Source organism: Rhinoderma darwinii, chromosome 2 (assembly GCF_050947455.1).
Source record: "Rhinoderma darwinii isolate aRhiDar2 chromosome 2, aRhiDar2.hap1, whole genome shotgun sequence".
Classification (NCBI taxonomy): Eukaryota; Metazoa; Chordata; class Amphibia; order Anura; family Rhinodermatidae; genus Rhinoderma; species Rhinoderma darwinii.
The window spans coordinates 69,993,545-70,020,694 of record NC_134688.1 but is presented as its reverse complement, the minus strand read 5'-3'; the positions used below and the strand labels follow the sequence as shown (position 1 = coordinate 70,020,694).

The 27,150-nt window shown below is 44.9% G+C and overlaps 1 protein-coding gene across 1 annotated transcript in view; it reads left to right on the top strand.

Annotated features, from left to right (window-relative positions):
* Window positions 1–392: 392 nt before the first annotated feature.
* ALG5 (ALG5 dolichyl-phosphate beta-glucosyltransferase) overlaps window positions 393–27,150 on the top strand; it is a 51,072-nt gene continuing 24,314 nt past the window's right edge. Inside the window, exons 1-6 of the mRNA XM_075851732.1 lie at window positions 393–620; window positions 3,627–3,798; window positions 6,951–6,997; window positions 9,331–9,399; window positions 19,937–20,029; window positions 23,847–23,960. Of these exons, the coding sequence (XP_075707847.1) occupies window positions 555–620; window positions 3,627–3,798; window positions 6,951–6,997; window positions 9,331–9,399; window positions 19,937–20,029; window positions 23,847–23,960 (561 nt within the window). The 5' untranslated portion in view covers window positions 393–554. The remainder of the gene's footprint in view (window positions 621–3,626; window positions 3,799–6,950; window positions 6,998–9,330; window positions 9,400–19,936; window positions 20,030–23,846; window positions 23,961–27,150) is intronic.

Genomic DNA, 27,150 nt, shown 5'->3' with positions numbered 1-27,150 from the left:
TAGTCCATTGTACGTTGTGATGCCCACATCATAAATGTCATGGCGTGACTTCCATGCGATTATGATAGGGCCAGTTTACACAACAGTTGCGGACTCTATAACATGATGGTGAACCTTGGGCACGGTACTTTTATTGAATGTGATCATTACACAGCAGCTCCTATCAAGTGACAGATATCATCTACCTTGCAGTGATTACATGAATTGAAAACTGCTGGTTGGCCGTTTATCTCTACAATATTTTGCACCCTGTAAATCGCAAGTGCATAGCGGTACTACGCTAAATCTTGTGTTCCGCTATACATCCTCCGGGCGCACGGTGGCGCTCCTTGCATGTTGCAAGACTGACAGCATGGCTGAGAGGTTCGCTCTTGAATTAGAGTGTGCATCACAGCAGTGACAGCCACACTTCCGCATAGGTGTATGAGTGCTATAGGTTCCGGCAGATGCGGGGTTGGTGTGTGCCGGGTACCGGAAGAGATTGGTTCCGGGCTGTAGACAGCTGACAGCTTGTACTTTTAGCAGCCGGGCCGGCTGGGCATGGTGTGGGTATCATGCACTGCTGCCTGTGTGATCTCCTGCAGCTGCTGGCTGCTCTGGCCGCTCTCCTCCTCGTCCTGGTGAGTACAAGGATGCGGCACTAGTACACATGCCAGGGATCTAGTTGATGTTGGCACATGCACAGCAGTCGGGGAGTTTAGATGACCTGAGTGTAGGCAGTATCAGCATTTACTATTAAACCCCTTATAGAAATAACCTGATTCTGAACAACCACCACCAGGCACCGCTGCTGATGTATGGAAATCATTAGGTCGCTGTGGTGTGTCACCTATTATGGCTAGATCCACACCCCCCCTTACACGCTTTACAAATAGTCTTCACTAAAACAATCCTACCGTTTTGTGTCTACAACTCCTATGCAGACCTATGTGTCACCATGGTTACCGAAAACAAACAAACCAACCCTGTGCAGTCTGATCCTGCAGTCTTTCTGCCCCATCCTCCTTGCTGAAATACAACTAGTAGCTTATAAACGCAGAATGAGGTTACACAGGGTTTATGTTTACTCTGTAACCATGGAGACACATAGGTCTGCATAAGAGCTGTGTACACCAAACTGTTGAACTGTTTTAATCGACACTATTTGCAAAGATTCTTCTTTTTTTTATTTTTTGTTCTATCCTGTACAGCGGCACATGAAGTCCTTCTGGTTCTGTACTATGGCGTTGTAGGTGTTCTCCTGGTGTCACTGTGTGATGCTTCTGTATGGCAATATAGTATGTAGGTACTCTCGCTGTAGAAATACTTCTAGGGCAGAATACCTCCATAGTACGGCATCGGAAAGCCTGGCACAATTGTTTTCTGTTAGATTCATACCATAACCGAAAAAGGCCTCTATGTGAAATCTGAGGCATGCAGAGATACAGAAGGGCCCTATAGACTTCTATGGGATGCCATTTCTCAGATCTTGTACTGCGCCATAATACGGCTTCTACTGCAACAGCGTTGCTGCCAGTGAGGGGCTGGCAAAAAAGTCAGAGGACCCCCACCAAAAATAAACCTTTACTGATCATTCATAATAAGAGCAACACCAGTCCCATGTTATTATTGGAATCGTAGATGTAAATCCTAGAGAATTGATAGTACAGGGACCTGACCCTGCGTGTGTACTCAGAACGGTGGGATAGCCGCCCTGATGAGGGCGATCACACACTGGAACCTAACCTATTGTACCCTAAATCAACCCTGGAATCAATCAAATGCGGATTAAGGGCCTAACCAGACCAAACAATGGAAGATGTAACTTTTTTTTTTTTTTCTATTCTATTAAATCCTAAAAACAAAACTATTTGATATCGCCGTAGCTGTATTGACTCGCAGAATAATGTTAACATGTCGTTCATGAACGCACTAAAGATGAAACTAGAAAAAACAATGGAGGAATAGCTGTTTTTTTCCCATTCCACCCCAGAAACCATGTGTTTTTTTATTTCAGTTTTCTGGTACATTAAAGGGCTTATCCTATGATCAGTCTTTTTTTTCCCAAACTTCCGCTGTGCTCCTGACTAGTGTAGACCGACTCTCCCATGCTAAATTATACGCGCTACAAGCTTTTCAGCTGTGTTTTCTCGCCCCTTTCCTCCAGTTCCTATTGGAAGGGAGCGGTACTGCGCTTGCTCGGCCACCGCTTCATTAATTTTTAGGAGGTTGCCGGATCTCTTTCGGAGATTGTGTCCCCATGTTCTGAATCATGTCCCTTTTTTGTTTTTACTTTGATGGAACTGTGTGAGGTCTTATTTTTGGAGGGGCAATTTGCCTTTTTTTTATTCCATTTTTTTAGGAGGTGAAATAACCAAAAAAACAGCAATTAAGGTCTTTCTATTCTTCACGGCGTTCACTGTGTGGGATAAGTAACGTTATTTTGATCTGATTTATATGGACGCAGCGATACTACTTATGTTTATTATATTCATGTCTAAGCCCCTAGAACTTAAACATGCGATGGTTCAATCGCTGATACCATACACTGCTATACTTATTTATGTATTGCAGTGTATGGCACTTTTAATGGTCTCTTAAGTCCTGCCTCTACTTTTAGCAGTGTCGGCTTATTCTTATGATATCCTGTTTCGGGAAGTAAATGACCCATGAGTTGGCTTCCTACAGATGTCACGTGAACAGTATACCCTAAGGCATGGTGTGTGTGTGTATAGTGTCACTAAGCCTTCCAGAAAACAGTCTGCCAGAGAGACCACAAGTCCCTTCCAATATCTGCCCCCCCCCCCCCCCAAGCCTTTCTCATAATGCAAGATAAAATACTGTATATATGTGCAAAGTAGTGGGGACGTTTTTAATACAATTCAATTTGTAAGTGGGATATATAGTCTGGCATAAATAAAAAGCGTCTGAAAGCATTGCCTCTCTAGACCATGGGCTATGTCTTATCACTTAACTTAGTCTAAGCTACAATACCGGACACAGCCTTTGAACAAGAGTGGCACTCTTTTTTTAGGTGGGGGGAGAGAACCTTTCTTCTGACCTTTTCACAACCTTTTTAAAGGTATTATTTATTTCTGTTACTTATATAGGGCCAACATATTCCGCAGCGCTATCCAGAGGTCCTTACTGTCCCCATTGGAGCTCACAATCTAAATTCCCTATTGGTATGTTTTTTGGGGTATGGGAGGAAACCGGATTACCCGGAGGAAACCCACGAAAACACGGGGACAACATACAAACTCCATGCAGATGTTGTCCTTGGTTGGATTTGCGCTGCAAGGCAATAGTGCTAACCACTGAGCCACCATGTAAGATCCATACGCATACGAGGGTATTGGGTTATATAGACATTATCACCTCTATTTGCTAGGACGGAGAGAGGTCCTCTAGGATGAACTCCCGCTCTTTTGGATCTGGCCCCTCTATGCATTACCTGAACGGCCGTTCATTTGAATGTCTGCCATGAAATGCTACATTTCTCCTGCTGTGGAAATGTTTGTGGCAAATGACTAATCCGCTCCTCTACAGCTGCACATGTCCACGTATACAATCTGTGTTAGAAGCCGTGTTGCACCATTGTTTACAATCCTAACATCCAGCATAATATCTGGGCCTTCTTTCACCAGGTTGCGATCATCGCACATGTGACTGCCAGGAAAATGCCAAATCTGCATCGCCATGAGGCCGAGAAGCTGTTTGTTACCAGTAATGGAGAAAATAAATCTTTTCCAAGTATTCATGACCCCCCAGAAAAAGACCTGTCTGTTGTTGTCCCTGCATACAATGAAGAAGAACGCCGTAAGTGTGACGAGACTGACTTATTTATAATGTGCTCACCTTCACGCATAGGATTTAAAGGATCCTGCATCTTTAAATGACAACCTTTGTTCAGCTGCACACTAAAATTGAGGTGACCTTAATCTACTTCCAGTCAGGATTTGGTCTTGAGCTGAGATCTTGGTTACTTTAGGGGAGTGGTATGTATATTTACATACTCGTATCCCTTAGAACTGCTTCTAGGGAACCCCTGCATACCTAGAGTCCGATGTAGATCTGGAGGAAGCTTTATGGACGACCCTGCGTCCATCAATACAGCACAGTCTTGTAGCCGGCAAACTAGTGTTCCCGATCATTGCCCTGTGGAAGCAGGGTAACGATCAGCCAATAAACGAGCAAATGCTACTTCATCAGCGATCGTTGTCACCAGCACCCCCTCCCCTGTGTAAACAGGGAGATGTGCTGCCGACCTGATGGTATTGCATGGGGACAAGTGATCGTAGTAATGGTTGCTTGTCCCCATACATTAGTGATCGTAGTTCCTTGTGAAAGGAGCAAACGAGCGTCGATCAGCGAGTTGTCTCGTTGATCGGCGCTCATTGTTTCGGCCAAAATTGGCCGGTATAAAAAGACCCTCAGTCGCGACCTGTTTGCTGTTGGATAAACTGGTGTGTGGATTCTAGAAGTGGTTTTACACAGGCAGATATCGCCATGTTTACCACTTTTAAAACGGGCGCTGATCCGCAATACAATTTGTCAAACTGCTTGTTGCTCCCTTTAAACGAAACGATGATGGTTTAGTATGGGGATGAACGATCATTACTACGATCGCTTGTCCCCAGGCATTTAGGTCATACGATCAGCTGATGAATGGGAAACGCTCGTTCCTCGGCTGATCGCATCTTTTATGCAGCCAGAAAACTTGTCGCAGGTCGGCAGCACATCTCCCTGTGTAAACAGAGACTTGCTGCTTACATTGTGCAAATGGTAGTAACGTTTGTTCATCCCCATACTAAATTATCATTACTCCGTTTAAGGCTGAGTTCACACGAGCATGTTCGGTCCGTAAAGGACGGAACGTATTTCGGCCGCAAGTCCCGGACCGAACACCGTGCAGGGAGCCGGGCTCCTAGCATCATAGTTATGTACGACGCTAGGAGTCCCTGCCTCTCTGCAGGACAACTGTCCCGTACTGTAATCATGTTTTCAGTACGGGACAGCTGTTCCACGGAGAGGCAGAGACTCCTAGCGTCGTACATGCTCGTGTGAACCCAGCCTAAGGGTGCAAACAAGTGCCGATCAATGAGCTGTATTGTCCATTGGCGCTCGTTTTAAAATTGGTAAACATGGGCCATATTTGCTGGTGTAAAAGCACTTTTAGTTCTTGTCTAACTGGTCACTGTCTATAGTAAAGGTAAAGAACTCCACGCCAACAAATTATTTGTGCAATATGTATCTCTTCCCGAAGTACTGTAGAAGTTCTTTAATTTTGTTATTTTGTGGTCTATTTGACTCTAGACAGGATAACGTTTTCTGTTTATAATGGAAACCATCAGCAGGCAGTAAAACCTTTATTTATTCCTGCTGAGAACCTGCTGATTGCCTCCTCTCCATGGCTTATACCTGCTGAGAATTTTGAGTGGCATAGGGCATCCTGGGAGGTAACTACAGTGCCGATGATTTGAAGTTCAGACCTTTTTGAAGGCATGGTATATACAGATGGAAGTACCACCACTGGTGCGTCCGGTTCCTTTGTATCCGTGGTCCTGCTGTAATCTGTATGACCACAGAGTCGTCTCCGTTAGAATAATAGTTCATACAGGACTAATACAGTCGGAAACTACTTAGAATTTGTACAGAAACAAACTAAATCTCTGAAATGTTATTACTTGATGCTGAAGTGGTCTCATCTCGTAGATCAAATAAACCCATTATTATGTAACAAGGAACAGGATTTTTTCTCTCGGTTTGTGACTAATCACAATATGTGACATTCACTATTATACCTGGGTAAAACTGCAAAAGAAGGGGAGTTAACCCATTGGAATTACCTGGATTTCTGCATTGATTACTAATAAAATGTGAATCCCTCTTTTCGCTGGTTCTCCAAATTGACTGATTTTTAACAACCGGTTCGGGAGAATCGTCTGAATCCCACCCCTGCCCGGAACCCCAGCGGACAGAACTCCTGGCATGTCACTGCTTTTCCATTCAAGGTCTATGGCACTGATAAAAACTATGGAGCACAGCGATCTAACCATTATCAGCTATCCAGTGGATACACAAAAACCGTTGGTCAGCACAGCCTAGCAAAATGAAAAATCTGCAGGTGCACGTACGCTGTGACTGCACTCAATACTTGTAAAGAAAAAAACAATGCAACATTTTTTCTTTACTTTACATGTTTTTCTCTATCCACTGGAAAGGTGATAAATTTCTTAAGCTGGAGTACCCCTTTAATAAAATGCCCCAGTCAATTTTGAAAATTGTGGAAAGAACGCCGCACAGGTTTCACTTAGTTTGGGTCCCACGTGTTGGAGATATCAGTCTGATCGGTTGCGTTGGTGCCTTACTCCTTTGTACTGACAGCAGTCGGCATCACAGTCTATCACGATCCGTCCCTCATGTATAAGATAATACCACTCTACATACAAAGCATGGTTTTCTTTTACAGGTTACCGGCAGAACATACTGCATGCGGTCTATGAGAAAGCTAATCCGCCCCTTATATCGGCAATATCTCGGCCAAACTGAAGTGAAAACTGTGGGGCGTTCACCCAATATTTCGGTTTTGCCCAGAATTCTCTTTCCGTTTGATCTGTCGGCACCTAATGTAAAAGTGACGCTTAGTCTATAAAGGGATGTCAGCAGTTCTATAAAACCAAATGTTCACTCTCCGCCTCATCAGTCAAAATTCTCACAAAAAGTGTCTGTTCCCATAATAACCAATTGGAACGAACGGTCAAACGTATTTTTTATAATGACTTTGCTGCAGGCGTCTATCTCGATTTGGACTGACTTGTATTTTCTGAGTTCCTTTTGGTCTCCTCCAGTTATAGGTCCATCATCTCAAAAATAGATAAGTAGGCGTTGAGGTCGATACCACTGCGCGATTTATATCATTTACTTGTATTTTATACCATTGATTCCTATGTTTATTGGTTTTCTTCCAGTGCCTGTTATGATGGATGAGGCATTGGAATTTCTTGAAAAAAGACAGGTATTTATTTTAAAAAAAATAATAGTTTCTTCTAAACCCCCAACCTGCTAGTGTCATCTAGAGACCTTCTCTTGTTCAGGTACCCAGTAGTATGGGCATCATGACGGGCATCATGACGGTCAGCATCCACATGGAAAGCCTTGTTCAGCCACACAATCTCCGTTATTGGCAAGTGAGCTTTCCAGATTACCTGTTTTAGCTGCATAACTCTACCAGTTCATGGTGCTGTGTGGATGTTTTCCCGCATTTTGTTCCAACCAACACTAGGGGGCAGTAATGTTATTTAAAATAAAATAGAACTGCTGTTAAAAGTCTAGTAGTTTTTGCTTTCCATCGTATTTGTAACTTTTGAACTTCTGAGTTCTGTAAAAAAATGAGTGTTCACTCCCAGATCCGCTGACCTGTGCAGGTGATATGAGAGATATCAGAGCCACGCATGCTTTGCAGTCATTCCGCAGCACTGGCTAGCTGAGAAACTACCTGTGGATGGACATTTGTCTAATTGATATTCAATGTTAAATACTTTTGTGTCAAAAAAGACAAAAGTACTGTAGGTAGATCCCTTTATTGGCGAACCATAAAAATTATAAATGCGGCTTTCAGAGCACAGAGGCCCCTTCTTCAGGCAGTTTACAAATGAATGACTTAGAAAAAAGCACAACATTTAGATGTTACACAAAGACAATTATTACATGAGGTGATACATCATTAAGATAAGTCGGGGCAATAAAACTGAGGTTATAGGGGTGATGACTTAGGAGTTAAGGGATCTGGAGTCAGTCTGATGGGGGACGTGACGTGTGTCCATGTAGTGGCTCATAAATCCTGGTGTTAGATTGAGGCCTTGTGTCAATGACTGGAATTTTATCATCATCTTGAATTCCCAAATTTTTCTTTCTCTGTCGTTTATAAAATGACCCTTCAGAATTAGGACCTTTAGATCTGCCAAACTGTGATCAGGTCCAGAGAAGTGTTTTCCCACGGGTGTATCCACCTCCTGTTTTATTGTATGTCTGTGAAGATTCATCCTGGTTTGTAGTTTTTGTATGGTTTCCCCAATGTAGATTCCTTTATTGATGCACCTTGTACACAGGATCATGTACACTACATTGGAGGATGTACAGGAGAACGTGCCAGTGATTTTATAGTCCTGCTGCGTGTTTGGTATCTGGATGGTGTTTGATGACCAGATGTTGGTACAGGTCTTGCATTTTCTACTGTTGCAGGGAAAGGTGCCAGTCTCTGATGGTGGTGAGAGGGCACTTCTGACCAGGAGATTCCTTAGGTTTGGTGGCTGTTTGTAGGCAAGGAGTGGTAAATCTGGGAATATTTCCTTCAGTTTATTGTCTTTGTTAAATATAGGTTGGAGATCAGCAGCAATTTTCCTCAAGATGTTCATTTGTGGGTTGTATATGACCACTAGGGGCACCCTGCTGTTGTCTTCCTTCTTTTTGTACTCCAGAAGATTGCTCCTTGGAATTCTTGTTGCTCTGTAGATCTGATCATCTATAATCCTTGGATGGTATCCCTGTTGTAAGAATGTATTCCTCAGTGATAGCAGGTGTTGTTTTGTGTCTTCACAGTCTGAACAGATCCGTATGTATCGCAGAGCCTGGCTGTAGATGATGGATTTCTTTATGTGTCTCGGATGGAAGCTGTTCCATCTCAGATATGCTGGACGGCCTGTAGGTTTATGGTAGATTGTTGTTTGTATGGTATTGTTTCTCATGTGTGTGGTCATGTCCAGAAAATGTATTTGAGATGTAGAGTAGTTGAGAGTGAGTTTGATGGTAGGATGGAACTTGTTGAAGTTTTTATGGAAAGAAAGCAGTTCATGTTCTGAGCCTGTCCAGATTATCAACAGGTCATCAATGTACCGGAAATATGCCAGAGGTTTAGTTGCGCAGGTTAATAAAAACTCTTCCTCTAGTTTGGCCATGAACAGGTTGGCATATTGTGGTGACATTTTGCTACCCATAGCGCTTCCCATACATTGAAGCTATATGTCTTTGTCAAATAAAAAATAATTGTGATGGAGTACGAACCTGGTGAGTTGTAGGGCTGGCTCTGTCGCTAGATTGTTCTTTTGAAGAAAGAGTTGGCATGCGGCTATGCCATCCTCATGGGGGATAAAGGTATCATATCTACTATACTTTTGTCTTTTTTGACAATTGTTTCTGGCTAACGCGGTTCTACACTATTTTTTACTCTATTTGATATTGTAATTGTTACTGGAATGATCATTATTCAATAATTGTTAGATTGATGTGGAACGCAATGGCGCTATATGTATTCCATAGGAAATGTAATTTTTGGTGCGTTTTTTTTTACAGAAGCAGCGTTCATCCTTCAGGTATGAGGTCATCCTTGTAGATGATGGGAGTTCTGATAAAACAACACAGGTATTATAATATCACAATCTAAATGCAAGATATTATAGCCATTCAGCTTGTGGTCATGCTTTTCTCTTATTTCATTGTATTTAGTTGTATCGTTTTTTTGTTTTTTTTTTACCTTTCCTTAGGTTTTTCAGGGTTATCATCGTCCTGTGGGCACTGGAAAAAAAAAATCCCCAATTTATATGGACTGTCCGCGAATTTACATATGGTTGGCAACCCTATACCACATATGTGGAGCTCCCTGGTCTGGACATCCCTCTGGCGTACATTCCTGTGCCCACCATTTAACATGCCCGTTCAGCTGTTATTTCTATGCAGGACACCTCTGGCACAGCTTTACTAGGGGACGGGGGAGCGACAAAGGATCAGATAGATTAAAAAATATATATATTTTTGGGATGGAAGTCGAATGACCGTTTAGAATTTGATTTCTTCCTCTCGCATATGTCCAATTCACAGTAAATGGGTGCAAAATAGTCTGCGTGCCGGTTCAAGACGGCTTTATTGGCCGAACCGAAAAGAACAAAGCACCAAGTGTTGAGAATCCAGCCTTTTATTCACATAAACATGAGCAACGCTTTAAATTCCACGAGCCGAAAAAAAGGCAGAATAAACCGAAAAAAAGACTGAATAGAGGGGAAATCTTTGCACGTATTTGTGTGAATCAAATGCTCGTATCTTCATCTCAACAGATGGTGCTTCAGTCTTTTAAATGTGTTTAACATATTAATAACCATCACTATATGAAGAGATATCTGGCTTTCCCAGCAGGCGATCGCCACACCGGCCTCCATTAAAAAACATGTTGTCTTTCTGAAACAAACCCTTTCAGGACCAGACTCCTTTTTGTTTTTATGCTTTTGTTTTTTCCTCCCTGCCTTCAAAGTGTCATAACTCTTTATTTTTATTTTTTGGTTGACACAGCCATATGAGGGCTTAATTTTTACGGGACAAATTATAATTTCTGATGGCACTATTTAATATTATGTGTGATGTGCCCGGAAAAAAATCAGAATGGGGTAGAATTGAAAAAAAACAGCAGTTCTACCATATTCTTATGGGTTTCTTTTTTACGGTGTTCACTGGTGAAAATGACACGTTATCTTTATTCTACGGGTCAGTACGATCACAGTGATAACAAATTTATATTGTTTTTGTTATGTTTTATTCCCTGTAAAAAAAAAAAAAAAGCTTGAAAGAAACCAAACATTTTTTATTTTTTTGCATTGCCATATTGTGACCCCCCATAATTTGTTCATATTTCTGTGTACAGAGCTGTGTAAGGTGTCTTTGTATGTGGAAAGATTTAGTTATTAATAATATGATTTGGGGGAATGTCTGGCATTTCAATCACTGTTTTAAAATTTTTTGTAGGGGTTGAAGTGGCAATAAAACTGATTCGGCCTTTTTGCCCGCTAGGACGTTCATCATATTAGATAAATATTTTTATAGTTTGGTCGTTTTTGGACACGTGGATACCTAATGTGTTTATATTTATTATTGTTTCTTTTTAGATGTGATCCAGGGAAAGGGGATGATCAGATTATTATTTTTTTTTTTTACATCTGACATCTGAGGGGTTAAATTCTTCTGATCGCAAGCATTGCCGCTGAACCCGGCGGCTATGGCGCCTGTACTGCTTCTGCTACTACCCTTTCGCAACGTAAATAGGCATATTAGGGAAATGGCTAAATGACAGATAATGATGTACTCCCCTTCCAGATCCCCCGCCGCTATCATTCTAACTGGTCCCTTGCCAGTCTTTCCTTACAATGCTACAGCAACTCGTGACCACGGCAGCTACTCACTGGCTGCAGCAGCCACATGTCGACCTTACTTGCGTCACATCTGTGGACAGTGATTGGCTGCCACAATCACAAAACAGAAATATAACGTTTGTTTTATTTGGCAGGTAGTTTCCATAGAACATGTGAGCTCTTAGGCAAGGCCTAATAGGTTGCCTGTCAGTACAACGACGACGGGCTTAATACATTGCAACACAGGAGTTTTGTAATGTATTATTAAAGCGATGAGGAGATGGCAAATTCAAGTCCCCTAATGAGACAAAAATAAAAAGTTGAATTTGTTTTGTTTTTTTAAATCTTTATTCAAAGTAAAAAATATTTTTCCAAACTGTTCCCACAAAGTTTGAAGCATACAATTGTCCAAAATGTCTTGGTTTGCTGAAGCATTAAGATTTCCCATCACTGGAACTAAGGCCAACCCCTGTAAAAACAACCCCATAGCATTATCTCCACCACCAAACTTTACAGTTGGCACAATGGAGTCAGGCAGGTAATGTTCTCCTGACATTCACCAAACCCAGACTCGTCCATCAGACCGCCAGATAGATCAGCGTGATTCATCACTCCACAGAACACGTTTCCACTGTTTCAGTCTGGTGGCGGCATGTCTTACACCACTCCATCTGATGCTTGGTGATGTCGGGCTTGTATGCAGCTGCTCGGCCATGGAAGCCCATGTCCTAAAGCTCCCGGCACACAGTTTTTGTCTTGATAATATCAGAGGAGGTTTGGAGCTCTCCAGTTATTGAGACAGCAGAGTGTTGGTCACTTTATTGCCCTATGCGCCTCAGCACTCGGCAACCCCGCTCTTTACCTTTACGTGGTCTCCACTTCGTGACTGAGTTGTTGTGGTTCCTAAACGCTTCCCATTTGCAATAATGTCACTCACAGTTGATCGTGGACTATCTAGGAGGGAAGAAATATCACAAACTAAGGCCCCATGCACACGACCGTATTTTTCATCCATAATTATGGACCGTAATTACAGACCCATTCATTTCTATGGGCTATGGACACCTTTCCGTATTTTTATGGATGGGTGTCCGTTCCGTAGAAATGATCCCTAAAATATAGAACATGTCCTATTCTTGTCTGTAATTATGGCACAGGCTCCCCATAGAAGTCTATGTGCGCTCCCGTAATTATGGGCGGCTACGGATGTGCACCCGTAGCAGTCTGTAATTACGGAAGTGTTGCTAGGCGACGCCAGGTTTGCAGCTGTTGCACATCCTTTGTGTTTTTTTCTTGCGGATCCGTATATACAGATGCACTTCGGACCCTATTTGCAGATACCGTTCTGTATATGCGGGTAAGTTGTGGATGACTATGGATCCGTATTTAAGGACAGTATTTACAGATGGCTGAAAATACGGTCGTGTGCATGGGGCATGACTTGTTATAACAGTGGCTTCGCTGGAGTTCAGTGACCTCTTTAGAACGACCCATTCTATCACAAATGTTAGAAATGGCTACTGCTGGATTTTATACACCTGTGGCTATAGGACTGAAAGAAACACCTGAATTCAATGGTTAAGAGGTGTGTCCCAGTACTTTTGTCCATATAGTGTACGTACGTGACAAGTTGTATTTGGTACATATAATTTATTGATTAACTTTTTTTTATTGGGGTACTGGGGAAAAAAACTGAAATGTCGCCAATTGTTTTGCGTTTTAATTTTACACTGTTTGGTATAAATAACATAACTTTATTCAGTGGGTCGTTATGATTGCGACGATACAAAATTTATATAGGTTTTTTTTTTTTTTTTGTTTTCCTACTTTTACACAGTAAACTTTTTTTTTTTTTCAAAATTATTTGTTTTTGTGTGCCTGTTTTAAGAGCCATAACTTTTTTTTTTTTTTCACCGATGCAGCTGTATGAGGCCTTTTTTATTTTTTTTTGCGGGACGACTTTGTCATTTTTATTCGTACCATTTTGGAGTACATGCGACTGTTTGATCACTTTTTATCAAATGATTTTGAAGGTAGGATGAACCGAAAACAGCAATTCTGGTGTTGTTTTTTATTTTTTACAGCGTTCACCGTGTGGGTTAAATAATGCTATCGTTTTATAGCTGGGTATCATTATAGACGCAGTGATACCAAATATGAGTAACTTTTTACTTTTTTTTCATAAAGTATTTTGTAAGGGGAAAAAGTGGGTTTTTAATTTTTAACTTGGGACATTTATTTATTTAAAACTTTATTTAACTTTTTTTTTTTTTTTAGTCCCACAAGGGGACCTTACTGTGCGACCTTTTGATCACTATTCTAATACACTGCAATATTTCTGTACTGCAGTGTATTATTGCCTGACAGTGTAAAACTGACAGGCATCTGTTAGGCCTAACAGGCAATCGCTAAAGGCAGACCAGGGGGCCTTCATTAGGCCCCCAGGCTGCCATAGAAACCATCGGCACCCTGCGATGCGGGGGGGGGGGGCAGTGGGGTGAGAGAGGGATCTCCCTCCCTCTAAAATCATTCAGATGCGGCGCTCGCTATTGAGCGCCGCATCTGAGGAGTTAAATATGATCGGAGACCACTGCTAGTGATCTCCAATCGTTGCCCTGAAGCCTGAGGCTGTTGCTAACAGCCCGGGCTTCAGCAGCACCCCGCACGATGCGGGAAAAGTTCTTCTAAAGTGCCGACGTGAAAAGGCGCTACTTCAGAAGAACTACCACGAACGGCTGGCGTAAAAAGACTATACGCTGGTCGTTAAGGGGTTAAAGAGGACTGCACTATGGAGCTTGTCTTGTATAGTTACTTTTGAAACTAGTGCTTGAGTAATGGTGGGGGGGGGGTAGGGAAACGGACAAGTGAGCCCTAATCTACCCGCCACTCTGTCCCTGCCTACTTGCAACGACCCGCCCTAGACGACGGGGTACAACTGGGCGGCGGTCCCTGCGCTCAGTAAGTGCATGACAAACACGACAAACAAACAAGGGAATACAAGCAAGGGAAATGGGCAGTTGCTCGCGGAAACACCGTGAGCAACAGAGTAGTGAACGAGCCGAGTCAAGCCAGGAGAGTGCGAGGTACAAAGCGAAAAGCAGAAGAGTAGTCGGTAAGCCGGGGTCTGTATGGAGCAGGATCAAAAAGTAGCAGGAGCTGTAGCTGGGCCAGGAAACCTCAAGGAAAGAATTCACAAGCACAGATGGACAGGAAGAGCAGGCTTAAATAGACCGAGGGCGGGAGCTAGCTGAGTCTGGCCAGGTTGCGATAGGCTCTCCCACTCCTAAGCCTGCCAGCCTGAGTGGAGGAAGCTGGTGTCTGTCTCAGGGATGTACACTCAGGTGTTGACTGATTAATTCTGGGAGTTAACCCTGAAGCAGTGCCTGGCAGATCCTTTACAGTACCCCCCCTTTTATGAGGGGCCACCGGACCCTTTCTAAGTGGACCTGGCTTACTGGGGAAACGCAGGTGGAACCTCCTGACCAATACCCCAGCGTGAACATCCCGGGCGGGTACCCAAGTCCTCTCCTCGGGCCCGTATCCTCTCCAATGGACCAGGTACTGGAGGGAGCCTTGGACCATCTTGCTGTCCACGATCCTGGCCACCTCAAATTCCACCCCCTCAGGGGTGAGGACGGGAACAGGAGGTTTCCTCGAGGGGGCCAAGGACGGGGAGCAGCGTTTCAGGAGGGAGGCATGAAACACGTTGTGTATACGAAAAGACGGGGGTAACTCCAGCCGGAAAGAGACAGGACTGAGGACCTCAATGACCTTATACGGGCCAATAAACCGGGGAGCAAACTTTTTGGACGGAACCTTGAGACGCAAGTTCCTGGATGACAACCACACCAGATCCCCGACCACAAACAGGGGGTTAGCAGAACGTCTTCTATCGGCCTGAGCCTTCTGTATGCTCTGGGACGCCTCTAGGTTCTTCTGAACCTGGGCCCAGACTGTGCACAGATCCCGATGAACGACCTCCACCTCGGGATTGTTGGAACAACCAGGTGAAACGGAGGAGAACCGTGGATTAAACCCAAAATTACAGAAAAAGGGAGAGACCCCTGACGAGTTACTGACCCGGTTATTAAGGGAAAATTCGGCGAGGGGAATGAAAGAAACCCAATCAAATTGACAGTCAGAGACAAAACATCTTAAGTATTGTTCTAGAGACTGATTAGTCCTCTCCGTTTGGCCATTGGTTTCAGGATGGAAGGCAGAGGAGAAGGACAGATCAATCCCCAACTTATTACAGAAGGCTCTCCAAAACAATGAAACAAATTGTACCCCTCTGTCAGAAACAATATTGACGGGGACCCCATGGAGACGCAGGATGTGTTTGATAAACAAGGTAGCCAACGTCTTGGCGTTGGGTAGTTTCTTGAGGGGCACAAAGTGGCACATTTTACTGAAGCGGTCTACCACCACCCACACCACCGACTTGCCTTGGGATGGAGGCAAATCGGTGATAAAATCCATGGAGATATGTGTCCAAGGTCTCTGGGGAATGGGCAACGAACGCAGTAAGCCCGCTGGTCGGGACCTGGGAGTCTTGGACCTGGCACAAACCTCACAGGCGGCGACGTAGGCCTTAACGTCTTTAGGCAAACCAGGCCACCAATAATTTCTGGTAATGAGGTGTTTGGTACCCAGGATGCCTGGATGGCCAGATAGTGCGGAGTCGTGATTTTCCCTAAGTACCCTTAGCCGGAATTGCAGGGGAACAAACAGCTTGTTCTCAGGAAGGTTCCCAGGAGCTGAACCTTGATCAGCAGCAATTTCAGAGACTAAATCGGACTCGATAGAGGAAATGACTATACCTGGAGGCAAAATACAAACAGGATCTTCCTCCGAAGGAGGGCTGGCCATGAAGCTACGCGACAGTGCATCCGCCTTAATATTTTTAGACCCGGCCCTATAGGTAACCAAAAAATTGAATCTGGTAAAAAACAACGCCCATCGAGCTTGTCTCGGGTTTAGCCTCCGGGCAGATTCTAGGAAAACCAGATTCTTGTGGTCGGTAAGGACCGTTACCTGGTGCCTAGCCCCCTCCAGGAAGTGGCGCCACTCTTCAAATGCCCATTTAATGGCTAAAAGTTCGCGGTTGCCAATATCATAGTTACACTCCGTGGGCGAAAACTTCCTAGAAAAGTAAGCACAGGGGCGGAGATGGGTGAGGGAGCTGGTACCCTGGGACAAGACGGCCCCCACTCCCACCTCGGACGCGTCAACCTCCACAATAAATGGCTCCCTTTGGTTGGGCTGAACCAGCACGGGGGCCGAGATAAAGCACTTCTTGAGGGTCTCAAAAGCCTGGACGGCCTCAGGGGGCCAATGGAGGACATCAGCACCCTTGCGAGTGAGGTCCGTAAGAGGCTTAGCGACGACCGAGAAGTTAGCAATAAATCTCCTGTAATAGTTAGCGAACCCCAAAAAACACTGTAGCGCTTTCAGGGAGGCAGGTTGGACCCATTCAGCCACAGCCTGAACCTTGGCAGGGTCCATGCGGAATTCATGAGGAGTGAGGATTTGACCTAAAAATGGTATCTCCTGTACCCCAAATACACATTTTTCGATTTTGGCAAACAGTTTGTTTTCTCGAAGGACCTGGAGCACTTTCCTGACATGCTCTATGTGGGAGGACCAGTCCCTGGAAAACACCAATATGTCATCAAGGTACACTACAAGAAATATCCCCAGGTAATTTCTCAAAATCTCATTTATGAAGTTCTGGAAGACCGCAGGGGCATTGCACAACCCAAAGGGCATGACGAGGTATTCGAAATGGCCTTCGGGCGTGTTAAACGCAGTCTTCCACTCATCCCCCTCTTTGATGCGAATAAGGTTATACGCCCCCCGTAGATCCAATTTAGAGAACCATTGGGCCCCCTGAACCTGATTAAAGAGATCAGGAATCAAAGGAAGGGGATACTGGTTCCTTACCGTGACCTTATTCAGGCCACGGTAGTCAATGCATGGCCTAAGACCCCCATCCTTCTTCCCTACGAAGAAGAAGCCAGCACCTACCGGAGAAGAAGAGGGACGAATGTAACCCTTGGCCAGGGATTCCTGGATATACTCCCTCATGGCTTCACGTTCGGGACAAGAAAGGTTAAATATCCTACCCTTAGGAAGCTTAGCTCCTGGTACCAATTCGATAGCGCAATCGTATTCTCTATGAGGCGGTAATACTTCGGAGGCCTCTTTAGAGAAAACATCAGCGAAGTCCTGAACAAACTCGGGTAGCGTATTCACCTCCTTAGGGGGAGAAATAGAATTAACAGAAAAACATGACGTACAACATTCATTACCCCATTTGGTTAGCTCCCCAGTATTCCAGTCAAACGTGGGATTATGCAGCTGCAACCAGGGAAGACCTAGAACCAAATCGTACGATAATCCCTGCATCAATAGTACAGAGCATTGCTCCAAATGCATGGAGCCAACAAGGAGTTCAAAAACAGGGGTATGCTGTGTAAAATAACCATTAGCAAGAGGAGTGGAGTCGATACCCACTACCGGAACAGGTTTAGGCAAATCAATCAGAGGCATAGCGAGAGACATAGCAAATTCCACAGACATGATATTAGTAGAGGACCCTGAATCCACGAAGGCACTGCCGGTAGCAGACCTACCACCAAAAGAGACCTGAAAGGGAAGCAATATCTTAGTACGTTTCATATTTACGGGAAATACCTGTGCGCCCAAGTGACCTCCCCGATGATCACTTAGACGCGGGAGCTCTCTGGCAGCATTCTTACGCTTGGGACAGTTGTTTACTTGATGCTTGACATCCCCACAGTAGAAGCAGAGACCATTCTTCCTGCGGAATTCTCTACGTTGTTGAGGGGACACGGAGGCCCCGAGTTGCATAGGTATTTCTGAGTCTTTAGGGGAGAAACGAAGCAACGGGACTTCGGGAGGCATCATGGGGGAGTCGGAGGAAAAAACACATAAACGTTCACGTTGTCGTTCCCTGAGACGTCGGTCAAGTCGTACCACTAAAGCCATAACCTGGTCTAAGGAGTCAGAAGAGGGATAACTAACTAGCAGGTCTTTCAGGGCGTTCGACAGACCCAACCTAAACTGGCACCTTAAGGCAGGGTCATTCCACCGAGAAGCTACGCACCACTTCCGAAAGTCAGAGCAATACTCCTCAACAGGTCTCTTACCCTGACGTAAGGTCACCAGCTGACTCTCGGCAAAGGCAGTTCTGTCAGTCTCGTCATAAATAAGTCCGAGGGCAGAAAAGAAACAATCAACGGAGGAAAGTTCAGGGGCGCCAGGAGCCAAGGAGAAGGCCCACTCTTGGGGCCCTTCCTGGAGCCGGGACATAATTATACCCACCCGCTGGCTCTCAGAACCTGAGGAGTGAGGCTTTAAGCGAAAGTAAAGCTTACAACTCTCCCGAAAGGAGAGAAAAGCCCTCCGGTCACCTGAGAACCGGTCGGGCAACTTGAGGTGGGGTTCAAGGGGTGCGGTGAGGGGAACTACCAAGGTAGCATCAGGCTGGTTGACCCTCTGAGCCAGGGCCTGGACCTGTAGGGAGAGACCCTGCATTTGCTGAGCCAGGGTTTCACGGGGTTCCATAATGGTGTCAGGGACCAGGGTAGACTAGGTATAGGGCTTGTGAATTAGTAATGGTGGGGGGGGGGTAGGGAAACGGACAAGTGAGCCCTAATCTACCCGCCACTCTGTCCCTGCCTACTTGCAACGACCCGCCCTAGACGACGGGGTACAACTGGGCGGCGGTCCCTGCGCTCAGTAAGTGCATGACAAACACGACAAACAAACAAGGGAATACAAGCAAGGGAAATGGGCAGTTGCTCGCGGAAACACCGTGAGCAACAGAGTAGTGAACGAGCCGAGTCAAGCCAGGAGAGTGCGAGGTACAAAGCGAAAAGCAGAAGAGTAGTCGGTAAGCCGGGGTCTGTATGGAGCAGGATCAAAAAGTAGCAGGAGCTGTAGCTGGGCCAGGAAACCTCAAGGAAAGAATTCACAAGCACAGATGGACAGGAAGAGCAGGCTTAAATAGACCGAGGGCGGGAGCTAGCTGAGTCTGGCCAGGTTGCGATAGGCTCTCCCACTCCTAAGCCTGCCAGCCTGAGTGGAGGAAGCTGGTGTCTGTCTCAGGGATGTACACTCAGGTGTTGACTGATTAATTCTGGGAGTTAACCCTGAAGCAGTGCCTGGCAGATCCTTTACAGCTTGACTGTGTTGTGACCTGATTTTATTTTATCCCACCAAAACAACTCCTCACCTATTGACCGAGACGGTGATCGGTGTTTGATCTCTGGGGGTCCGGAGCCCCCTGAATGAATGGAGCGGCGGTGACACATGCGCGCTGCTGCTGCTCCATTCTCTATGGGCCCCTTAGAGATCAGACCCTTATCTATCCTGTTGATGGGTGATACATTTATTTAGTGGGTAACCCCTTTAATTTGTTTTCACGCTACAAAACGAATCTCTTTTGCAAGAATGTGATTTATTATCTAAACAATTGAGGAGGACTAGATGACCTGTTCCCAGCTCCAATAACAAGTGTGGCCTGTCTCATTACATCGGCTTGATTTAGCATCAATGTAATTGTACAGGATAAATATTTACCCTTTTTATTTATGTTGTTGTTCCAGATAGCGATTTTATAAACGTTGTTTTTGTTGCAGGATTGGATTTGAGTTGTTGACATGTCAGTCTTGGTTTTTTAATGCAATTTTTTCCCCGCGTATTCTGAAACCTGGCAGCTCCTGCCACATATCTAAAGTTGTTTATTTTCTGCGCAGGTCGCCTTGAACTATTCCAAGAAATATGGAAGTGATAAAGTTCGGGTGCTGACACTGGTGAAGAATCGAGGCAAAGGTGGTGCTGTCCGGATGGTGCGCAAATGTGTATTCTGTATTTTAACCATTTCTATGCAGATCTATATGTAAGGGCCACATAGTACAGAGACAGGTCCGCTGCACTATTAGCACAAAACATGTGTCGTTTGGCTAGCAGAGAATACAGTGGACTCGTAGTTATGAGTCCGGGGTATTCATGAGAGCGGCGCTCCCCTATAACATGCTGCTTGCAGATTGGGCTGCATTTTTAACGTGACCGGTTCCCTTTATACGAGGCAGTGTATTATGAGGACAGATTAGCTTTAAATCACATTTTCGGTACAGCTTTTAACATCTTAAGGGGTGACTTTGTGTCCTGCCTAATACCTTGGCACCCTCGTACCATCTGTTTAAGTCTAAATTTGACCTTTGACATTTAAGAGAACCTGTCACTAAGACCTACCACAATAAATAAAAGGATCAGTGTGATGCTAGTGAGTGGAATTGTATTCACTAACCGATCCTCAATAGTCCGGGGATCCTTTTCAGAGCTGCTGACTGGCTGAGATGGATCATGTGATACACCATGTGACTCACCTTGAAGTGTAAGTCGTGTAACTACTCGGGTATCCTATTAATGTCCTTCTTTTAATAGGTCTGTCATTGTGATAGGTTCCTTTTAAATCTGAAATAATGTCTATGATGCTGCCAAACCCTTGCTGGACGCCTGATATTTTGCATGGTCGTCCAACCTATTATTTCCTACAGGATTAGTGGGGCCCGAGGTGCCCCCCTACTTCCAAATAATTAGCATTAACCAAATCTGAACCTATAGTGCAAATAAATAAAAAAAGTAGCGGATGCACAGGAGTAACCTGTGTTAAGGGGTGCAGTTTTTTTTCAATGCCTAAGATCACAGCACATGAAGCCAAAATAACGTGAATTTTGTACTTTTGTTTTGAATCTTCTCTCTTCCTTGTAGGGATGCACGATACTTCGATACTGTTTAGATGCCGTTCACCTTCAAACTGTTCAATACCGTTCTTTCATGTATTTCGATACTAAGCTGTGCGGCCGCACATCTTAGCATTGTAAAACATGAATGTATGAGAGCGGGGCTGCGGATGTGTGATACAGCCATTGCCCCGCACCTGAGTCCTGACCAGTGCGCGGATGGTCAGCTTGATGTGCAGCGCCGGCCGCATCTCCTTATGCTGACCAGGGTTGCCAACCTCCACTCCAGAAACTTCTGGACAACTGAGCTAAAAATCATGGACAGACCAACATTTTTATGGACACATTACAAAATCATTGTGCCGTGTTCTAGGAGTGACTCCCCAATCACAACCTCGTCTGTAGCTTTCCCCCACTAACTTAGGTGATGTTTTCTCTGATTAGTCGTTCACTTTCCCTTTTTATCTCCCTCCAGCCCAGACCACTGTGACGACTTATTCCAGCCATGACTTCTCTGCAGAATTTGACCCACAGACATGTTGGCTTCTCGCTTTTCTAGCACCCTCCACACCTATACCTCATCCTCTAAACAAACTCCTAATCCACAGTGTCCCAGACTGTAATAATGATCCCTTAGTGCCCGACCCAATAAAAGTGCCCCATCAGTAACAGTGTCCCCTTTGTGCCCCCTGTACATAGCACCACACACAGCACTACCTTTTAGATAGCGCCACACAACCCCCCCCTTGTAGATAGCGCCACATAGCCCCCCTTGTAAATAGTCCCATACTGTCCCCCCTTGTAAATAGCTCCGCACTGCCGCCCCTTGTGAATAGCTCCGCACTGCCGCCCCTTGTAGATGGCTCCGCACTGCCCCCCTTGTAGATGGCTCCGCACTGCCCCCCTTGTAGATGGCTCCGCACTGCCCCCCTTGTAGATGGCTCCGCACTGCCCCCCTTGTAGATGGCTCCGCACTGCCCCCCTTGTAGATGGCTCCGCACTGCCCCCCTTGTAGATGGCTCCGCACTGCCCCCCTTGTAGATGGCTCCGCACTGCCCCCCTTGTAGATGGCTCCGCACTGCCCCCCTTGTAGATGGCTCCGCACTGCCCCCCTTGTAGATGGCTCCGCACTGCCCCCCTTGTAGATGGCTCCGCACTGCCCCCCTTGTAGATGGCTCCGCACTGCCCCCCTTGTAGATGGCTCCGCACTGCCCCCCTTGTAGATGGCTCCGCACTGCCCCCCTTGTAGATGGCTCCGCACTGCCCCCCTTGTAGATGGCTCCGCACTGCCCCCCTTATTAATGTGAGGCACGAGGTGTGATGAATTTAACCTTCATGTGCCTCACATTAATAGTAATTAACCCCATCATGTACCTCACACATTAACCCAATATGACTGAGAAACATGATGATGTTAATTACTATTAATGTGAGGCACATTCGAAATTCATCACACCTCGTACCTCCCATCAGAAAATGGAAGAACTTTTTCGTATCGAAATCGCAATACTACACAAGTATCGTTATCCAAGTCCAAATTCTGGTATCGTGACAGCCCCACTGCCTTGTGGTAGGGAGGTAATAACCACTGCACGTTTTGTGCTATTAGCAAAACATTTTGATCCAAGTGGTATACGTACTGCAGGGAAGCCGGACACTTCATATTTAACACGTGAAGATTAAAGGGGTTTTCATGTCCTAAGAAATGAATGGCCTATCCTCAGGATAGTCTATCAATACCTGATCGGTGGGGTCGGATTCCCGGCACCCCTGCTGATGAAGGGGCTGCTCATGCGAGTGCTGCTTCCCATTTATTCTTTACCTGTTCCGTAGTGAATCGCTGACACACTTGTAGCGGGGGTTCATACTATTCTACCCTTCTCCCTTTCATTTGAATGGGAAAAACCTGTAATGCTGTGAACCGCCGCTACAAGTGTGTCCGCAATTTACAGTACGCGCATTGACCGGAATGAAGGGGAAGCACCGTGGTCCCTTCAAAACATCTGACCTCTGGACCCCCACTGATCCGGTGTTGATGTCCTGAGGATAGGCCATTCATTTCTTAGAACTGGAAAAGTCCTTTTAAAAGATTACTTCCCTAGTTGGCACGCAGCATGATTGCTGACATGGGTATGATTAAACCTGTCTAGTGGTCATGGTGTGGGGGAACTTAAAGTGGGGACAGACTCCCAATAAGTTAAGGGATTTTTTTTTCAGCATTTATACTTTGAATTTCAACAAGCACAGGGCATTCTTATATTAGGGGGAGATTTTATCAAAACTGGTGCAAAGGAAAAGTGGAGTTCAGGTGAATCTATACCCTGTGTCATGACAGGTGCAGGGCCTGAAAGGGCAGTATATAACTTTTCTTTAGGTGTTTTGAGTCCTGCATCGCCCCTTTAGTCTCTACACTAGACATCAGTATTTTACCTGGAGTGTCCCCGTTAAATTAACTCTGTTTCCGCAAATTGATAGAAAAATTAGAGGTTTTATCTTTTATTTCCTATTTCATGTCTTTTTTATATATATATATATATATATATATATATATATACACCCCTTACCGTCCCTATGACAAGAGGGTCTTCATCACAAGAACTGTATTAAATTGCAACCCCTACTTGGAAATATGTCTATATGCCACTGTCCTGCAATAAGCCTAGAACAAGGCTGTAATATATAGTCTATATTTACATGAGTCATATTTTTTCTGGGATTTTTTTTAATTTTTTTTTTGTTGCAAAAACCGACTCCTGTACGTCCATTGTATGGCCTAAGTTCGGTAGAAGGGAAGTTGAGCTTTGTACTGGGAAGACATGCAGCAATAGAAGATGAATAGTTATATTATATTTCTGGATTTCTTTTGATTATACAGCTAAGATTTTTATTTATTATTTTTTTCCCATTGTGTTTTTTTCAGGGAGTTCTTGTGTCAAGGGGAAAGACTATATTAATGGCTGACGCAGATGGAGCTACAAAGTTTGCAGATCTAGAAAATGTGGAAGCTGGACTTGACAGTCTGAAGCCATGGCCAGTAAGACATCATTTTTCTGCACAATTCAATGTGGAGAGAAGGTCTAAGGAGGTTCTCTTGTAACCCAGCACTATAAGAAATGCGTCTTTCACATGTATGCCCATGAGCCAAGGTGATTGTTTCATGTCTAGAAACCGACCCATGTCCATGCAGCTAAGGACCCTGCAATCTCCGTTTTTTTTTAAATTCTATTTATAGCAATAGTATATTAGAAAGATCCAGCCCTATTAGTGCGCTGTTACATAACCCATTCTATAGACGCTGAAGATCCACTGTACATTTCTCAGGTGGTGATAGGTAATTTTTTAGAAATGTTTCCAGTTCAGCAGCCTTTCCTCAGACGAGTGATGAGAGAATCAATTCTACATGAATCTAATTCAGTCCAAATTTCTCAAAAGTTTCAGATTCTGCAAAATGTAAAACTTTTAGGGTATGTGGCCCACAAATCATTTAAAAATGGCTGTCGTTAGCCGCTTTATATATGTTTTTTTAAATCGTGGGTAAGGGAGATACGTGGCACTTACTAATATTCTGTGTTTAGACGTTGCCTCCTTTTATTTCATCTTGAAGGGCCACTCCCTGGTTATCTGGGTCTCTTCCCCCGAGCAGCCCCTCCGCTCTTGTCTTGAAAATGGCCAATGATGGAAGGGCACGTGACTCCTTTAAACATTATCTCATGTTGTAATGCACTGCTCCTGCACTAGTTTCCTGGGGCCCAAGCGCAGGAAAAAGCTATACATAATACGTTTATCTGCGCTTCAGCACCAGAAAAATAGCGCAGGGGCAGTGCATTACAAGACTCCACTCCAGACATGTCAATCTCAATGAAATGTTTGTCAAACTTTATATTTCCAGTACATCCCTCATGACAGCACTACAGGAGGTTGCCCTATTGACCTCTGTAGGGACAGGAAGACAGAGAGGTTAAAAGGCCCCTCCCACCACCCACTTGCCAGTGTTCTTCCTGTCCCCACAGGGTCAGGAGCAGAGAGACGTCGCTCCTGTATTACTGCAGGAAAGAAACTCGGGCAGGGGGCAAGATCCGGGGGTCCGTGCACTCCTCCTTCTCTTCCCCCTAAAGCCCAGGCTAACACCCCTCGAACGAGGGGTCCCTTAGCTCCCACCCTGAGACACCTACCGGAGGAATCCTAGGCAGGGTTCGGGTAGTGTGTGGGGGCTCCCAAGCAGGCTTCGGCCTGGCCGCGGACCAGGCGGGGACCGGCAGCTCCATTGACGTGGACGCACCGGCAGGGATCCTCGCTGCGCCGCATAGCAAGCCTCAGTCGCCGGCTATGGCGGCTGCACTACAAGGAAAGAACGAATAGCCGACCGGAAATGACGTCGGGCTACTTCCGGTCCGCGGCCATCTTGGAAGGCGGGAAATTCAAAACGCCCGCATTTAAAGGGACACGCACAGGTATGTAGTTAGAGCTGATAACTCTAACTTGGATTATTTTTGTGGATTGCATATTGCATTGTCTGTTACCTGTTGCGGTATGGAACGTCCTCGTCCTGATGGAACTCCAGATATGTCCCAGGGTCACGTGAGTCTCACCCTTGGGGTAGGGGTTATGACTCCTTATGTATGTACACCATACTTTACCTACCTTCTGTTTTCTCTAGGATAAAGATTCCTCTCAGAGGCAAACTGATAAAAAGAAGGTTAAAAAATGTGCGACTTGTGCAAAAAAATTGCCAGAGTCACATAGGAAACAATTGTGTCTGGATTGTATTGCAAAAATACTAAAGGAGGAACAACCAACGTTCATGTCTGAACTTAGGGCTATGATTCGTGAAGAAGTGGGTCAGTCAGTAGCCTCCCTCGCCCCTCCTCAAGAAACTCCCTCCCACTCCCGGGCAAAAAGACCACGGATGGAAGTGGATCAAAAATATTGTCCTCCCTCTCAGGGGTCTGACTCGGAGCAGGAGTGTTATTACCTATCGGAGGGTGAGTTAGAAGAAGGAGAGGAACTCTTGCCTTCAACTTCTTTCACTCAAGAGAAAAAAAAATTCTTCTCTTCCGAGATGTCTGATACCTTAATTCAAGTAATACGGGAAACCATGGATATTCCCGAAGAAGACCAACCACATACCATCCAAGATGAGATGTTTGGAGGTCTAACGGAAAAGAAAACAAAGGTTTTTCCGGTAAACGAAAATGTCAAAAGAATGGTTACAACTGAATGGGAAGATTCAGAAAAAAGGCTCTTCATTTCAAGAGATTTTAAAAACAGACTTCTCTTTGATCCAGAAGACACTAAACCTTGGGATGAGATCCCAAAAGTAGATGTCCCAGTAGCCAGGGTTGCTAAAAAAAACAAACCCGCAATCCCATTTGAAGATTCCTCGCAGTTGAAGGACGCCATGGACCGAAAGGCAGACTGGCTACTGAAAAGAGCGTGGGAATCTTCCTCTGCTTTGATCTCGACTAATATCGCGGCCACATCAGTAGCAAGAGCAATGTTTATATGGTTAAACCAGCTGGAGACCCATTTGATGATGAAGACATCACGACAAGATCTATTAGAATCTCTACCCTTACTAAAAATGGCAACCGGATTCTTGGTAGACGCTTCAGCGGAATCTATTAGATTTGCTGCCAGGAATGGGGCTCTCTCAAATGCTGCTAGAAGAGCATTATGGCTCAAAATGTGGTCAGGAGATACGAAGTCAAAGAACAAATTGTGTTCTATCCCGTTTACAGGGTCTCTGATGTTCGGTCCTCTCCTCGATAACATGCTGGAGAATGCAGCAGATAGGAAAAAGGGGTTTCCTGAAGAGAAACCAAAAAAAAACCCCTCAGTTTGGGAGGTTTCGCCAACAGAGGGATCCTACCTTACAGAACTACAGCGGGAAAGGGAAGTTCGGTCGCTGGAGTTACCACAAAGGAAAAAGGGGTCGAGGATATCTCCTTAACCCAAATAATTCATTCCAGCCCTCAAAGCAATGACGCCAAGAGCATAGGAGGAAGACTCCTACAATTTTATCCCAAATGGTCGAGAATAACCCAGAACCCCTGGGTTCTAAAGATCATAGAAGAAGGGTACAAAATAGAATTTTCCTCCATTCCTCCAGAGAAATTTCTAATAACCCAATACCAAGCAAAAGACCTTCATCAGATCCTTATCCAGGACGTCCAGAAACTACTCAAATTGAGAGCCATTTCTCCAGTTCCCCACAACGAAATATG